The following is a 17,210-nucleotide window of genomic DNA, read 5'->3' as shown; positions in this document are numbered from 1 at the left end:
CGAGCCCGCGGGGCCGCACCGGCCGCGCTCCGCCTCAGGCACCGCTGCTGAGGGCATGAGCCCGGCCAAGCCCTGCCTCCCGCCGCTACCTGCGGGGCCGGGCCCGCCTCCCGGCCCGGGGCGGAGCCCAAGGAAGTGACTTCAGCCGGCGGCGGCGGCGGAGCGGCTCGGCGGGGCTGAGCGCGGAGCATGGCAGCGGTGGCGGCGCGGGCGCTGCTGGCGGCGGGCAGGGCGGGCGCGGGCGGGCGGCGGGGCCGCGTCCTGCCCGCCGCGGGCGCCGCTCCGCTCTGCACCGTGGCCCCGCAGCAGCAGCAGCAGCCGTCGCCCGACATGAAGAGCTACCTGTGGTCGCGCTACAAGGAGGCCAAGAGGGTCACCAAGGGTGAGCGGCTCTCCCTGGGCGGCCGAGCGGAGCCGTGGTGGCGGCTAGGAGCGGAGCAAGGGCGAAGCCTGTGGGGGAGCGGAAAGGGGCCGGGCGCCGAGGCGCGGTCCGTGCCGCAGCGGCTCCGGCGTCCGTGTGCGCTGCGCTGCCGTGCTGTGCCCAGCGCCGGGGAGAGCCTCGCCCGGTGGGTCCTGGGGCCCGGACAGCGGGGACACGGCTCTGGGGCTCGGCCCCTTCATCCTCCCCTCAGCGGGAGGGCCGAGCCCCTCGCACCATCGCCCGTCCGGGGCCGCGGCTCTCGGAGCGCCTTTGGTACGGCGCAGCTGCGGCCGGGCCAAGGGACAGGTTTTGGAGGCGTGTTGGGTGTAGGAAAGCAAATGCACAAAGAAAATCGAGAAGTTGGTCGTCTCATTGATGACTGTTATGTATATACACAACGCAACTGTTCTGAAATAGGCTGCTTTTCCAAAAATTTAAAATGCTGTGAAGTTTTGGATGGCTCTTTTAATTCATAACACTGTGCGAGGCATTATAAAATGCTCGCAGCACATACGTGACCCTGGGAAGCCCTGGTCTTCAGCCCAGCCAGGCAAAAAGCTAGAGGAAAAAGTAAGCAAAATGCTTGCTTCTGCCCTTGCTCCGATGGGAAGGGAATTACCAAGATAATACTTGCTTGAAAATGAAATTTTTTCTTTCTGAGAGCTGAAAGAAAAAGAGGCAGAGTGTGTTCTATAATGCCATGGGGAAGAGCGTGTCCTGTAGTGGCAATGGATAATGCTTTAGCTTGCATGTTTTGCCTATAAAGAAAGAAATTATTGTGTTTTCCTGCACTTAGGAGTCTTGAATGTGAACTGGGACTTCACAGCACTGAGTGCAAGCAAACCATTTGTGAATGTAGAATAACGTCAGCATTTCAGAAGTGAAATTAAAAGTCATGTTAGAGATCTCAAGAGAGGTCTGTGGGCTTTGGAGGGTGAGATAAGGGATAGGAAGAAGGGAAGTGTGTTCTATTTTGAATCTATTTTTTCTTTTCCTATTCTTGAAATTAACTTTCTCTTGTTCTAAACCACACCCAAATAATACTTAGGAGCTGAGGTAGGGTAATGTTGTGAGAAAATAAGTTGGTCAGTGGGTGTGAGCTGGCAAAACATGAGGCAACTGCTTCTAGAATATTTCAGGCTATTATATTACAGCTAAGTCACCCAATGGCTTCAAGTGTATGATATTTCAGTTAGTTATGATGTTGAGATGACAAGGCTACAAGGCTCTCCTGTTTTTTGACCCAAGGTTTACAGCACTTGTGATGCTGTCTGCTGGCCAGAATGTCTAATAGCTGCCAACTGTTCATACTGCCTGTTTTCAGACAGCCACCAGTCAAGCTAGTTTTCAGCTGAAGTGCCTTTTTATCTATATATAGCTACATAAATATCTTTATTTTTAAAGCAAGTGTTGACTCACCAAGCTGCACAATTGACATTTGAAAAAGTACTTTATAATACAGAAACGAGTGTTGTAATGTGATTTTGGAAGTTGATTAAAAACTGTGACTTCAAGTTAATTGAATGTTCCGTGGCCCTTTCTATAGAGGAATAGGAATCTAGTAGGAATATTTGCCTTAATCATAGCATGTCAAATTGTATTTGATTTGATTGCTGGGCTTTCTTTGAAGTTTGGAATTAAACTCAGTGAATTTTCTTTTTTCCCCTCTCTTAAAAATTAAAAGACTTGGGTGTCTGCATCTGAAGTCCCCACACCTACCTGCCTTGTTGAGATGTTTTCAGTGGTGGAGCATGTAGGGATCTGTCCTCAGAGCTGAGGGTTTTGAGAGAAGCTTGGTCAATTCCTTTTATCCCTATATGGAAAGTAACCAAACAAAAGCATATTCCCTTTAAACTCACCTTTCCAAGCACAGATTTAAGATGAATGTTATCCATTTTTTTCCACTGGTAGGGAAGTCTGGAGTATAAAGAAAGTATATGAGAAAAAAAGGAAGGAAGGAAAACATGCTCATGTTTTATCCTGCCAGGAGAGTAGCGTTTAACCTCCTAATGTTGCTCTTTAAAGTTTTGTAAACAAGAACTATAAACACTCTCAATGTTTAGTACTGACATTGGTGTTGGTCCTAGAGTTACTTATTATATCACAGTTTTAATTTCTCTGCCAGTGTACTTTTTCAGTCAAATATCAACAGAAACATACCCTTAAAAACAGAAGTGTTTTGCACACTCTGTATGTGTGTGTAGAAAATAAGGATAATATTTTTGGTTTTCTGATTCTTTAGGAGGTTAATCAGCATAACAATGTGTATGTAATAGTTGTTATGTACACAGTGACATATAGTTTATCCATGTGGGCTGAAATTAATAAATGTGATAACCTTGAAATGCTGAAGCAAAAATTAAAGCAATATCAAATTAGAACAATGTCAGTTCTGCTTCAGGGGCAGGAGCTGGACCAAGTAATGGGAGCAGAAGACTCCTAGACTAGTTGTAATAATAATATAATAATATTCTTCAACTACTAATTAATTTTCAAAAACATTGATAAATGTGTTAATGGAGTTAGCAAAAAATTATGTCTGGCGTTCTCTGATAAGCAAGATGCCAAAATGCATCTTCTCTTCAAACTTGGACTGCAGAGACAAGTGTGCTTCAAATAAAACCTATGGATCACCAAGACAAGTTAGGGACAGCATGTTCAATAGCATCATATTGTTAACAGCTAGATGGTTAGTGTGAATTAGTTTGATAGTTTCCATTATCATTTATCTGTATTTAACAATTGCTAATGGATTTCTGAGTCTTTATTGAAATAAAGGTACAAGGCTGGTATAACTTTTTTTCCTCTCCCCTGTTCACAGAGTTGGTTCCTTCAATCATGAGTAACATGCTGAACCCAGATGCTATTTTTTCAAACAATGAAATGAGCCTGTCAGACATTGAAATTTATGGGTTTGATTATGACTACACCTTGGTCTTTTATTCTAAACATCTGCACACGCTCATATTCAATGCTGCTCGAGATCTTCTTATTAATGAGCATCGGGTAAGTAAAATTAATGGAATAACAATACACTTATGAATAAAGGGTGTAATAAATAATTTTTGACTGAGAGGCATAAATCGTTTTTTCATGCCTCAGTCCTAGCTTGGCTTCCTTATAGCACATTTTGTACAGCAGCTACATATTCACAACAGAAGCCCTGTTTTATTCTCAGCTGCAATTTTGTGCAGAGAACAGTCTGTCAAGGAATACAGTTATATTTGTCTTATCTTTTAGTGTGGGTGTGCGGTTTGTTGTTTGTTCCTGATTGTCATTTATTGGAGTCACATTAATAAATAAGAAGCTTAAAAGTTACCATTACTGTGTTTCATCCCTTGCTGTGAGTGCAGTGATTCATTTCCCTATGAAATATTTTTAGCTGGACTTCACAGCAGGGCTTTGATTGCACTGAGGGCTTGTGATGTGCTCTGTGTGTACCTGGTATTTCGGCTGCCTTGGCTGAAGGGTGTGCAGTGGTCAGAGCCTGGGTACAGGGAAGTGTTCAGGTCAGAGCACTGCCCTCCTGCCTCTCCAAGCAGTGTTCTTGCATTGGTGACCACTTGACATGCAGGCAGTTTGGAGCTGCTTGTTGTCTAGTTTGGGGATGGGAAAAGCTCCCGTGTGTCAGGAAGTGGAGGGGGAGATGGGTAGCTGGGGAAACGGAAGGTATTTCTGGGATAAAGACTAAAAAAAAATCTGTGGACTAAAAGAACCAAAATTAGTTAAACTGTAGGACTTTCAGGAAAGGAAAAGACAGAAGGTCCATGGAGTATGTTAATAAAGCTGCTGGTGTATTTTTATACAACCTAAATCTGAATGCATGGTGTTATTCTACTTTCGTATTTGAATCTAAAGGTTAGGAGCTATTTATAAACACCTAAAAATATCCTTGGAAGAGCAAACAAAACTTCATGGGTGCTACAAGCATACACAGCTTTATACCCCTGCAATTTTGGCATGTCTTGGTAGCAGTTTCTGTGGGATGTGTAAATATACTTTATTAAAGCTATATGGTTCGTGGGAAAACCCATGTTACTGTAGGAGTCAAGATTAATTCTTGTAGACAAAAAATCTAATGGTGTTCTTCCTTTTCTATTTGAATGGATTTGGGTAGCAGTAGCTTTCCAATTTGTCTTGGTTAAAATCTCCTGAGTTCTACTAAACAAAGCTGTAATTACTTTTTGAGCCAGCTTGTTGAAATTATCTCCTTTTGGAATTTATCTGCTTATACTGTTAATATATTTTTTTGCCTTTACCATTAGCAAAGGACCCTGTAAACGGTATCCATTATGACTGTCACAGTGAAGCCAAAAGATGGCCAATTTTGCTCATGGCAGTGGGAGGTAATACATCAAAAATTGCAAAATGCAGTGTAGGAAGCAAGGAATTGTCCAAGAGAATAAACGTCAATTTAATGCTAATCACAGAGGTGGCAGCAGGTGTTCTGTGTAAGCTCTTCTTCCTGGGTTCTTTTTTTTCCTGAGGCACAGGCCTTGTGCTTTTCTATCAGGACTGCTGTTTCAGTCCAGTTACATTTGTCCCTACCAAAAGTGGGATAAGCAAACAGTACAATTTTTATAATTTCTTTGTTCGGTTTGCAAGGAAGCTTTGATTTATATGCCAGGGTAAGCTCATGTGTACTCCCATGTATCTGAAAAGACAACTTTCTAGTAGAATAAATTAAAGTGGCAAGTCAAGTATGTGGAAATTTGATGAAGTCAGAAATAAATTTCCTTGTACATGCTTGATGTGGTTGCTCTGGGGCACGTGCAGTGCATGGTATTTTTTAGTTGATCACATTCTGTATCATTCTCTGATGATTTCCCTTGTGTCTCTGCTTCATGTTCCCTGACCAAACCTGTGCCTCTTCCAAGCTGGAAGGCTTTTGATGCTGTTTTTCATTCAGATCAGTAGCCTGCCCCACGCTTTCTGGAAGTGCCAGTGTAGGGATGATAGGGCTGTTTTCTTTAACTGTAGATGCCTGTATTCAATACAAATGTAGTCCACAGCACTTTCAGAGCAAGTCCTCTTCAGCAAGACAAGAATTTTGGGGGGAAATGGCAGTTTATTTCTTATAAAGTAGCTAGAGGCGCTGTTGAAGCTGTCTAATGCCCTTTTTCACCTGAAGGCTTGTAAATTAGCTGTATATGTGTGGAAACTGTTGCAGAGAGGGTGAAAAACAATGTCTGGGTCTAAGGCTGCTGTAACCTGTGGGAGGAGAAGGAAGGTTTGCCTTTCAATGTCTTAATCAAAGAAATTATAGTTTTCTCAGGCCTTGTTGAAACTACTGAAGTATTTCACCCTTTAAAAACAAGCAAACAATGCACTTAGACATGCACCTAACATTTCTTTTCATGGCAACCTGTGTTTAAAGCAGAACACAATTACAGTTGACTGATAATGGGCTTGTACTGAAAAATGTTAGACTACAGCTTACACCATATAATGGTGTGAGCTACCTGCACTATATATAAAGAACTGAAGGGAAGAGTACATGACAGACATTCAGTTCATGTGGATCTCTAAATGAATTTTTTTAAATGTATTAAGAATATATTAAATTAACTTTTTTGAACCAGCGGCTAATGTTCAAAGGTAATCACTACAGACTACCTGGATGTCTGACTTCAGATACCAGGATGGCCTTAGATTTAAAACAATGACCTTGGACTTTGGAAAAATGTTTGACTTGTCTTGCAGGCATGTTCCTGCAAATCTCACCAGCCTATAAAAAATTCTCCTAAATGATTACAGCAAATGAGAAGCATAGAAAACTTAGACTTGTAAAATTCTGCAGAAACAATTTTTATTGTTTTGATTATGGTTTTAAAATCAAATAATTGCTCTCTTTTCTTAGTATCCTGCAGAAATAAGAAAATACGATTATGATCCCAATTTTGCCATCAGAGGGCTTCATTATGATGTGCACCGGGTATGTATAAATAACTTTGTGATGAGTTATGTAGTGTTGAGAACATAGCCAAAGAAAATAAAGAGAGCTTTTAAGCCTTTCAACTTTGCATTGATGTGTAAGGATTTTGTTTCATGTTTTTTTCTTTAATAGCAATCTTTATTATTTATTATTACTATTATTATTATTATTACTGTTATTAAAATCATCAATAAGAATAATATTATTTTCAAACGGCCCTTAAGTAGAACATGTTTTGGGTGTTTTGTCTTTATGGTGGGTGGGGAAAGACAACTTAGAGTGCAGCAGGATAGAACTAGGTAAAAGTCATTGATAAAAGTATTTTGGAAGCTGTGAAGGAGGTTGCAAGGAGAGTGCTTGGGTGTTCTTGAGGCAGAAAGGTTGTAGATAAAATTGCTTTGACTTTTGTAATTTCATCTCAAATAGTTGAAGTGATAAAAATTTTTTTTTTTTTTACTTGCAAGGCATTATTAATGAAGATCGATGCTTTTCATTATATTCAGCTGGGAACTGTTTACAGGTGGGTAAAGTTATTTTTTCTTTATAACAATGTATGCTTTTACTTTTATCTCTTTTAACTGCGTTTATTAGTGTACAGATTGGACTCTTACCAGGCTGACCACAGACATGAATGAGCATTGCAGCCTTGCTGGAAGGGCTTTTCTTTGCATCTCTGTGTGTACGCACAGATGTGTACACATCCAGCACAGCTGAGTCCCCAGATCAGCCCTGGGAGAATTGGCAGGCTGGTTGGTCACATAGTGCTGACTCACTTTGTTTCCGGCTGTTAAATTGTGCTGAAAGACATCCAAAAATACCCTGATTGCTTCTCTGCTGTTGCTTTCTATGTAAATAATTGTCACAGGGTACCTGATAGCATGGCTTTGGCGGGGTTGTGGAGACACTTGAGTGGTCCTGCTGTGTTTGCATAGAGCTTTTTAGTTTGGACACATCAGCCAAATCAAACTTGCACCACACTCAGTTCCAGACTTTAAATTAGACAAGAAGCCAGGCCACCTTTCTTAAAGTCATTGGACAGAAAGACTTTTACTCAGGTTTATTCTGTTACACTCTTAGTTGTGTTCCCCCACCCACCATGAGGATAGAACACCCAAATTTGGATTCAAAAGGGGATGTGACATAGAAATTATGGTTTTCATCAGACCTTCATGCTGTTTCCTCAAGCACCTGCACAGGGATGAGGGGAGGAAAAGAGGCTGAGGATCATGTGAGAGCTGCTGTCAGGATGATGTGTGGTTATACAGCTGCACTGTGAACTGTCAGGACTGTGAAACTTGTAGTAAAAGTAATCTGCAGCTTTGCCTAGGCAGTCATCTCCACTTTTCATATTGTCCTCTCTTGATCTGTGCTTAAGTAGCTGCTGATGCATGAGTGTTTTCTCGAGCAGTATTCAAATAGCACTTGGCACAGCTGTCTGCAGACCAGAAAGTGCCTCCTCAGTTCTGATGGTGTTACTTGGTATCTTGGTATTGAACTTGGTATTGAAAAGTTCACTAGGGAAATGACATATTTGATGTTACTCTTAATGATATTACAGGAACTGCCCAAATTGAGGATTTTCTGAGAATGCAGTAGAATAAATATGCCTCTTTTTTGACATAACAATTACTTAATTTTGTGCTGTAAAAATTCAAGGCAGCCTATGACATTACTGACCTTCACCTCGTCGCCTGTGAGGAAACACAGTGTATATTTTGGTTGCATTTCTTTGTGCTTGCTGCTGTGGAGGGGTTGATGCTGAGCTCTGTATGCTACAAACCCCAAGTATTATCTGCCCTGTTGGTGCACAAGACTGACTTGAATGCTGGAGTTCTGCCAGCAGCAGCTCAGAGTTGTGTCCCAGCTGGTGTGTGGAGACAGAACTGCAGTAAAATACCTGGTTAATGTAGGATTCTGCCATCACAGAAACCCTGAGGAAGTTCATGTATCGTGCCTTTCCACTGCAAAGCTGGTATGGACTCTAAGCACTGAAAGCACTAGGCTTGTAAATTAATTTATTTTTATTTTAATGCTGGCAACTCTTCTTGGTCGGACCAAGAAAGGGAGCCACTGAAATAATTGTCTGTCTTACAAGGCTGCAAAACATCATTAAGTAGGTTTGGAAAAAGAAGACCAGCTGACCTGGTTTGCATTAGTGGGTTTTTTTAATCCTCAGTAAAATATCAACACTTCTGTGGCCTCTGGTGAGGATGTTTGCATGCCTGCAGTCTTTTAGATGCTTGAGTGCAAGATGCTTGATGCTATAAACATTCAAAACCAAACTAAAGGCTGTACTCTCTTAATAGTTGATAAACTCTGGGGAAATGTTATCTCCTTCTTTCCCATTTGTTGTTTTGTTTGAATGTTGTAATTATCAACCATCCTTCAAGTAGTTTTAAATTTTGAGAAACTAAACTGTTCATACATTTAAAAAGAAATTCTTATTTAGTTATTTAGTTAAAGTTTGTATATATTTTTCACTCCCTTAAATCTTCAAGGTCATGCTGCAGAATAATCTGATTTAAGCACTATCATATCATCAGTGCTGTATAAAAGAAAAGGCAGCATGAGGAATTACTTTGCATTAAGAAACTGGAAGTTCTAACCACTTCTTAAAAAAAACCCCTGAGGCGTAGCTTTAATGGACACTAATAAGCTCTTTTCCCATAAGAAATTAGAAAGGACTTAAAATTGGAATGTGTTTTGTGTGCATGAGCCTGTTAAAATGTTACTTGTTTGGTAAGGATAGGTGCTGTTTTAACTTAAAACACAAATGTTCCTGTGACATTATTAGGGTTTTAATAAGATCCAAATCTAAGTGTTCATTTGTCAGGGTTTGGTGATTACTTGAAAATTTTAATCTGACTTTTGAACTAAAGCTAGTGTTTTTTTCCAGAGGCCTCAGTGTTGTCCCAGATGAAGAAGTCATTGCAATGTATGATGGTTCCCACGTCCCTTTAGAACAAATGAGTGACTTCTATGGAAAGGTAAAACCACAAACGAGTCTTAAAATTGGGTGAGGTTTTTTTTGGCATGAGGGCAGTGGTGTTTAAATTTTGTTCTCCTTATATATAAGTAGCAGTTATATTTTCTCAATATGTTATTGACTTCAGTTTAGTGCTGTATGTGAAGTTTGCCATCTAAAGTGACAAATTGCTTTTTTCTCTCCTGCATGCTGTAGTTTATTCTCTGACTGTTCCCTTACCAAGTCATACAGACAGAGTGGTGGAACACAGAAAACCAAGTGACTTGCTCATGTTGCACACAGATTCTGATAAAGGCTGGCAAATGAGCCATATCTGGTCATGTACTTTACTTTTTCTTAGTGGTCTGATGGCTTTGCTGGAATAACAACAAATAAATGTATGGAGGCAACTCCTGCATGCAGCCTGGCAGAGTCGGAGTAAAAAAGTCACAAAAGATGAGTGACAAAAGATGAAACTTCTATGTGAAATCTTAAACTTTGCCAATAAAGTTGATTGTTTCCTCTGGTGGGTTGCTTCCTCTTTCCCAAATGAAGGGTGAAGATGACTTTTTGCTAAAAAGCCAAGTTTATTTCACCCCTTTTAATGTACAGATGTTAATTTCGTGTTGACATGAAAAGTACTTCTTTGTGATACGGAACATTTTATTGTTCTTACACTTGTTCTTATTTTAAGGAGCTGAATTTAGAATTCCTGAATCTAGTCTCTGCAGCAGTTTGAATATCACTCTGGCATTCCCAGGGGGATGCCTTGATCTGTTTAGGTCCGTACTTTCTTTGATCTTGGAAAGGACAGTGGCAGGATGAGAGGCAAGGGACACACCTTGAAACTCAGGAGGTTTCCTCTGACCATCAGGAAATGCTTCCTTTGCTGTGAGGCTGCCCTAGCAGTGGCACAGGCTGGTTGCACAGGGGTCTGTGGGGTCTCTGTTGTTGGATACTCAGGAGCCACCTGGACAAGGTGCTGGGCAGCTGGCTCCAGGTGGCCCTGCTTGAGCAGGGGCTTGGACAGGATGATCTCCAGCAAAACCTTGCGACCTCTGCTCTTTGTTACTCTGAGCCTGAGCTTCTTGCCTTACCTCCCTTCTTAATGAGAGGTATTTGGGCTGTATTTGCTGTTATATAATGAGATTTTCTACTTCTGTGAAACATAACTATTGTTATTATAACAGCTTTTGCAGACTAGAAATCTCTTCCTCTGTTACTGCGCTAGTTATTTGAGATCATTATATCTTTTTATTATCTCATTTTGAGGAAGTAAATTGGTTTGCAATCCTAATTAGTATTCCACTTAATACAAACCCCATCAAACTAAGAAAATCTCCATCCCTCATCCATCAGTGCGTCTTGTTTGTGGAAGTGCAGACTTCTAGTGAAGGCCTTCTCTTGACTTTAACTGAGCACTGTCTTGTTTTAATGAATTAAAATATCACTCTTAAGAGTAATTATTTGTATTTATTTGAAGAATTAATCACAACACTTTTGTTGGACGTAACTTTATTGAAGGTCTTATTTGAAAAACAGTCTTTAGCCATTTGAAGAGGGATGGCAAAAGCTGAATATCTGCAACTAAGCTGAAATGTTTATACTGAACAAATTAAAGTATTCTAATCTGGGAAATGCCTGACTTTGTTTTTTCTTTCCTTGTCTTCCCATCACTGTAGAGCTCACAAGGAAATACTATGAAGCAATTCATGGATATATTTTCCTTGCCAGAAATGACACTCCTTTCCTGTGTGAATGAATATTTTCTGAAAAACAACATAGACTATGAACCTGTTCATCTGTACAAAGATGTCAAGGTAGGTGTCAAGCTTTGAAGATTTGGATAAACTTGAATATTTGGGTGTCTTTTCTGTGAGCACTTCAGGAAGCTTTCAGCTGCTGTGCTAGCCTCAGTGAAATACTTCACTTTAGGTTTTGTATGGAGTAATTATGGGCATGCAACTGTAAAAATGTAAGTAAAATTAAGGTAGAGTTTGGAAAAGAATAAACTGAAATTGATTTGAAAGCTGACATTCTAGGACTTTTGCTCTTTGGGGTGAATAGGGGAAAGTGATCATCTTGTAAGGTGATAAAAGTTCTTTTCATTGTTGTTGAGCATCTTTTTTCTTACTTTCAGGGATTTACTAGCTTATAGGGAATGTAAGAGGCTATAGGGAATTCCAGTTTGGAGCTTTCATTTTGGCTAGTGTACAATCATTTACTATCTATTTCCCTGTTTACCTCTCTTCCTCCTCCAGATAAGCTCTAGTACTAGTCTAGAGTAATTTGACCTTTTTGATTCCTCAGCATGTGTCCTGCAGAGGAGATAATCTTATGTCATGGTTATGTAACGTAGAGAAGACCAGTTCTTGTGGTTTCTCTGAAGCATGTAGAGAAATTTCTGTACTATTCAGCATTACAAGCAGTTTGGAAACCCTGTAGTGGTATTTTTTGAGGATTTTGGGGGCATACCCTGAGTAAGCAGCAAAATGACACTACTGCTGTTCTCAACAAAGCTGTCTGGTGCAGAGCTGGCTCAGGAGAGCTGTTAAATGCCTCCAGAGTGCCTTGTAAGTACTTTGTTCAAACGTTTAACTTCTTTCATCTGTTCATAAATTTCTTATGTAAATAATCAGGGCATTTGTGAGTGATTGTAATCTAAAATCTGTCAGATGTACGACTTTTTTTTTTTTTTTAAGGGGAAAGGAATGTGTTTGCTCCAAAGGTCACTGGAAATCTGTGATGACTCTGCTTCTGCAGAGGGCTTTCACCCCACTTCACCCTCCTGGGCAACCTTTCACAATTATGTAAAAGAGCCCCTCTGCTATATAGTTTTGTACTTCCCAAAATTATGAAGTTAATTTCTCAGAAGAGAAGCTTAGTCTTTGTCTAGTGGTGACATCATATATATATATATATATATATATATATATATATATACACACATACATACACACACACATATATATAATTATATTGAACATTACATGGCATTTCTGTAAAATTGGAAGTGTTGAGAAGTAAGTTGTTTTAAAAACAAATTGCTATTGCTATTTGGTGAACACTTGAAAAGATGAAGTTCTTTACTGCTCATTGCTTTCCTCACAGGATTCAATCAGGGATGTTCATATCAAAGGAATAATGTACAGAGCAATTGAAGCAGATATTGGTACGTACTAATGGTATAATCTATCAAAGCTTTTCTTAATGATAGTATATGATTTTTCTGGCTTCTGTATTTAAAGATTACAAATTCTAAATTTTTTAAGTCTGAAAGACTTATTCCCACTTGTCCAAAGTGTGTTTAAGTATAACCTTGTGTTCTGAGCTCTTGGTTAAATGCATACAAAGTTTTTCACAAGCGTTTTCTCAGTTAATGCTGTGTTTTCCCCAATCCTCACAGAAAAATACATCTGCTATGCTGAACAAACTCGTGCAGTGTTAGCAAAGCTGGCTGATCATGGCAAGAAGATGTTTCTCATCACAAACAGTCCCAGCAGCTTTGTGTACGTGAGCAGTTGTTTGCTGTTTAACTATGCATTTGTAAGGGATGGGGAAGATGAAGTTCTCTAGTATAATTCACTTTATTGCACAGGCAGCTGCACTTTGCTACAGTTAATTGTTAATATTCCTCTGTCCTTTTCAGGGACAAAGGCATGAAGTTCATCGTTGGCAAGGACTGGAGAGATCTCTTTGATGTGGTCATTGTCCAGGCTGAAAAACCAAACTTTTTCAATGATAAGCGAAGGTGGGTGTCCAGAAAGTAAAGAATGATTCAAGCAGCTCTTCCATATAAGGCCAGAGAGTGTGTTAGGAAATATTCTCCTTTGGCTGCAATGTAAAATGAAATCATATTTGATGAAATCCTGGGTAAGGTCATTACAAAATGCAGCAACACCCAATGCTGAAGTCTAAATATTTACCCTTTTTTGCCTAAGAAAGTTCTAGGTGCTGTCACAGGGGTACTGGAATGAATTATGGCCACAGAAGCCATTTTTAACTTCTTGTTTGCATGTTGGTGAAGTGTGCTTCTTTCCTAATAAACCTGGAAGGTCTTGATGCCTTTCAAATCAGACCCTTATCTGGAAATGTCTTCCATTGCTTCTGGGTTTGTTTTTTTTTTTTTTCATCACACATGATATTTAAAAGACATCTGGCTAGCTGACAGACTGGAATATTTGGACTAGTTGTGATTAAGTAAACACATCTCTAATGTGTGTGCCCTACTTTTACCCTTGAAGAAGACCTGTTCCTTTATGTGTGCTTATGATTTAAAAGTGAGATAGAAGGAGATAGGGTTATTTTCCCTTTACTTTTGGCATTTAATTTTAAAAAATCTTTGCTATATGTCTTGGCCCCAGTCCTGTGCTCTCTCATCTTCAATTGTCCAGGTGTGCAGACTGAGGAAAGATTCTTACACATCTATTTTTTTTGTGTTCTCTCCTCCTTAGTGGCAGACAACTCATGCTGTTTCTTCCCTTCTGCCTGGGGTCCCTGCCTTACTTCTCAGCAGTTGTTCTCAAACTGTGCTTATAAATGTCATAGGTATACTGGAAAGTTACATTGTGTTTCACTGGTTAAAGTGGAAGTTTTGGAGTTTTGCTTTTTCTCTTACAAAATTCAGATGCTAGAGATATTTTTTTCCTTTTCAGAGATGAATATTTTTAATGCTAATACATTAATTTCCTAAGAAGTGTCAGGATTCCTACAGCAACATAACAATTGCATTTCTATTCTAGACCATTTCGAAAGGTGAATGAAAGGGGAGTCTTGCTCTGGGACAAGATTCACAAGCTGCAGAAAGGCCAGATTTACAAACAGGTATGCTTTCAATAGACTCTTTCTATTGAAATTTCATACCTATTTCCTAGAATCCCAAGCTTCTTTGGATATAAAGGTTTCCAAAATGCAGATGCATTCTTTAAGAGAGTTATTTTAATGTCTGAAGTTGTACAAATTAATTGTTGGTATTGTATGTCATTGTCTCTTGGAGTGCTACTATCACTGAAATCACCTATAAAATTTGGGATTCTTAATGTATACACTGAGGACAAGATTTGTGCTGTGTAATATTTTTAGTGGTGTACTAAGTTCCTTTTTTGTGCCTGTGAAGGTGCAAGTCACATGCTGCTACAATGTCCATGTCATTATTTCTGCAGGGTAACTTGTATGAATTTTTGAAGCTTACTGGCTGGAGGGGCTCTAAGGTTCTCTACTTTGGTGACCACATATACAGTGATTTGGCAGTAAGTAGCTTGCTTTCCCAAAATTAGAGAAAAAATGAGGCTTTCTGTTAGTTTTTCTCTCTTCCTCTGCAGTTATTCAATGTAACACACTTTCATTTGAGATTTTAGAATACAACAAAATTTGGTTGTTAAGCCATATTGCTTTTTTTTTTTCAGCAAGGAACCTTGGTGCTGTAAAATGCCAACCATATTTTCCACCTGACTTGTAGCATTTAAGTTGTTTACTAACTGTGGTCAGGAATGTGTGAGGTTGTATTCCTGATCCTGATACTGATTGTGTCAGATGTTCTGGAGAGTAAACACAGATATCCAAATGTAGAGGATATGCCTGACTTGGATTACAGCTGAATGAAATACTGTTTTGAATGCAGGAGTCAATCTTCCTGTCACTAATTGTGAATGTTCTTCCCAAGATTGTGCTCTGATTTGTATCCCCACTCTCCAGGCATTTTTTTTTTTTGCCACTTTATGAACAAATGCTCTGTAAATTGTTACTTTGGGGTAAATGACCACCAGTTGGCTCTTTTGTAGTTGATTCCTATTGAATGCCTGGGTGTGACTTTTCCACTCCAAGCTTTTGTAACATGTTTCAGCAGCAGCAGCAGATGTTAACATTTTCCCCTCAGTCTGCTTTTAAAAAGAATGGTAACGTTGGATGCTTCAGCAGACTGAGGGCCAAGAGGAGGATGCAGCTCTGTTTCACTCTGCCACAATGCAGAGGAGAGCACAGGTGGCAGCTGCCTTGTGTTGTACCTGTCAGGAGCAGCTTGAATCGCTGGCACTCCTGGTTGTAGCCTTCTGTCAGCTGGGGGTGTGGGTGACCAGCACAAACCCAGCACACAGTTCCTCCAGGTACTGCTGGCAGCAGCAGAGCTCTCATCTACACAGGCATTTCCTGCTGTTTCTTTTAAACCTAATGAATTAGTGCTTATTTGCAAGAGCTTGTGTGTTCTTCATCTCTCTCTCTCTTCAAAAATGTAGGATTTGGTGCTTAATCTGAAATTAAATTCTATTGTCCATTGGCACAGTTAAGTCCCACTGTTTCATACTTCTATTTGTACATAAAAACCAATTAAATTAGTTCTGCTTTGGGATAAACAATAGTCAGATTCTTTTCTTTTAAGCAGTTCTTTTTAAGACTAATACCTGTATTTTGTAATTCTTGGTAAACAGGACTTGACCCTGAAGCATGGCTGGCGCACTGGTGCGATTATTCCAGAGCTACGATCGGAGATTAAAATCATGAACACAGAGAAGTACATTCAAACCATGACCTGGCTGCAAACCTTGACAGGATTATTGGAACACATGCAGGTTTGTGCCCTGTGTGTGTGTAATCAGCTCTGGAGAGCCAGAGGGATCCAGCCAGGTTTCTAAATGCTGGACATTGATGTTTGCAAGTGCTTTCAGTCTTGCTGAAGAGTTGGACTGTAGATAAATGCAATTGTTTGTGTGGGTAGTTAATAGGAGTTTTCTCAACATCTTGTCCCCTTTCTCCCCTGGTCAGCCTGGATCAATTCCTGCTTCTGGTTGTTTAAAATGCACGTGGATAAGTTCTGTGTAGTGATGTCTGAATTATTGCTCATGTCCTGTTAGCTGATAAGGGTTTATTAATAGAAAGGTTTATTTACAGACTTATCCTTAGTTACAGGTTATCCATACTTCACATTTCAGGTTCACCGTGATCCTGATTCCCAAATGATTTTAGAGGAATGGAAGAAGGAAAGAAAGGAAATGAGGTAAGACACAGGGCATGAAGAATTTGCAGTGTGCTTTGGTAGCCAAGGGTTCTATGCAATACCTTCCACAGGTTTCTTTTCAATTTCTTTCTATCCCTGGTTTACATTCCCTGGTAGTTACAGATATTATAAAATATTTTTGAAGCAATATTCTACCTGTCTCTTGTGCAGCTCTTCTCCCCTCTGACACTTTGTACATATGGACCCTTTTGCCTGTTCCCTGTCTTTAGAACAGATGTAACTTTTCTGTGTGAAAAGGTAACACCCTATCAAATCCCTTTCCCTCTCACCTTGATTGTACTGTCCCTCTGTGTTCAGCTGTTACTGTTGATGACACAGCTTCTGCACAAATAAAAACTGTATTTCTTTGTCAAGGCTTAGGTCACTTTACCAGGATTTTTATGTGATTTCTGCAGATTGATTGCAATACATCTTAGAATACATAGAAACTGAGATCTGCACTAGGTTGGATTTAGCATGGATTTATCACAAAGTTAGGTAATAGGGCTAGAAGTCCTAATAATCTGTTACTATGAAGGAGAAATCCCTAAATGCAGGGGGTGTGAAGTGCACAGTTTTCAAGGCCATCTGTACCACCAGCAGCCTTCTCCAGAAATGTGGTAATAAATGAAATGGGAATGATACTTGGCAGTGACTAATGCCCAGAACTTAATTCCAATAGGTATTTAAGCTTTTTGTGTGCATGAAGCCAAATCTTTGCTTTTCTTAAGAAGTCTCTTATCTTTGGATAAAGGCAAAAATCTTCTTTGACAATTCCTAGAAAAGAAGGCTTGAGATGTCATGTTTCTGATGTCAGAAGCAACTTATCTCTAGTGGGGGATGTGTGAAGCTCTTCACAACTGTGATTTCTAGACCTGGGTTGTACATGTGCAAGAGGTGA

The 17,210-nt window shown here is 39.9% G+C and overlaps 1 protein-coding gene across 3 annotated transcripts in view; it reads left to right on the top strand.

The window, feature by feature from the left end:
• NT5DC3 (5'-nucleotidase domain containing 3) overlaps positions 1-17,210 on the top strand; it is a 28,855-nt gene that overhangs the window by 8,504 nt on the left and 3,141 nt on the right. For 2 of the 3 annotated variants that reach the window (XM_064421063.1, XM_064421064.1), the window contains 12 exons: positions 3,243-3,427; positions 6,282-6,356; positions 6,821-6,876; positions 9,253-9,343; positions 11,004-11,141; positions 12,433-12,493; positions 12,728-12,830; positions 12,971-13,072; positions 14,064-14,145; positions 14,484-14,570; positions 15,744-15,884; positions 16,245-16,309. In XM_064421063.1, the coding sequence (XP_064277133.1) occupies positions 3,243-3,427; positions 6,282-6,356; positions 6,821-6,876; positions 9,253-9,343; positions 11,004-11,141; positions 12,433-12,493; positions 12,728-12,830; positions 12,971-13,072; positions 14,064-14,145; positions 14,484-14,570; positions 15,744-15,884; positions 16,245-16,309 (1,186 nt within the window). Of the gene's footprint in view, positions 1-143; positions 383-3,242; positions 3,428-6,281; positions 6,357-6,820; positions 6,877-9,252; positions 9,344-11,003; positions 11,142-12,432; positions 12,494-12,727; positions 12,831-12,970; positions 13,073-14,063; positions 14,146-14,483; positions 14,571-15,743; positions 15,885-16,244; positions 16,310-17,210 lie in introns of those variants that run through there. The other variant, XM_064421062.1, reaches the window with a different exon arrangement.

This window comes from Passer domesticus, chromosome 5 (genome assembly GCF_036417665.1).
Source record: "Passer domesticus isolate bPasDom1 chromosome 5, bPasDom1.hap1, whole genome shotgun sequence".
NCBI lineage: Eukaryota > Metazoa > Chordata > Aves > Passeriformes > Passeridae > Passer > Passer domesticus.
Note: the sequence above shows the minus strand (reverse complement) of the source record. Positions and strands in the feature narration are given on the sequence as shown.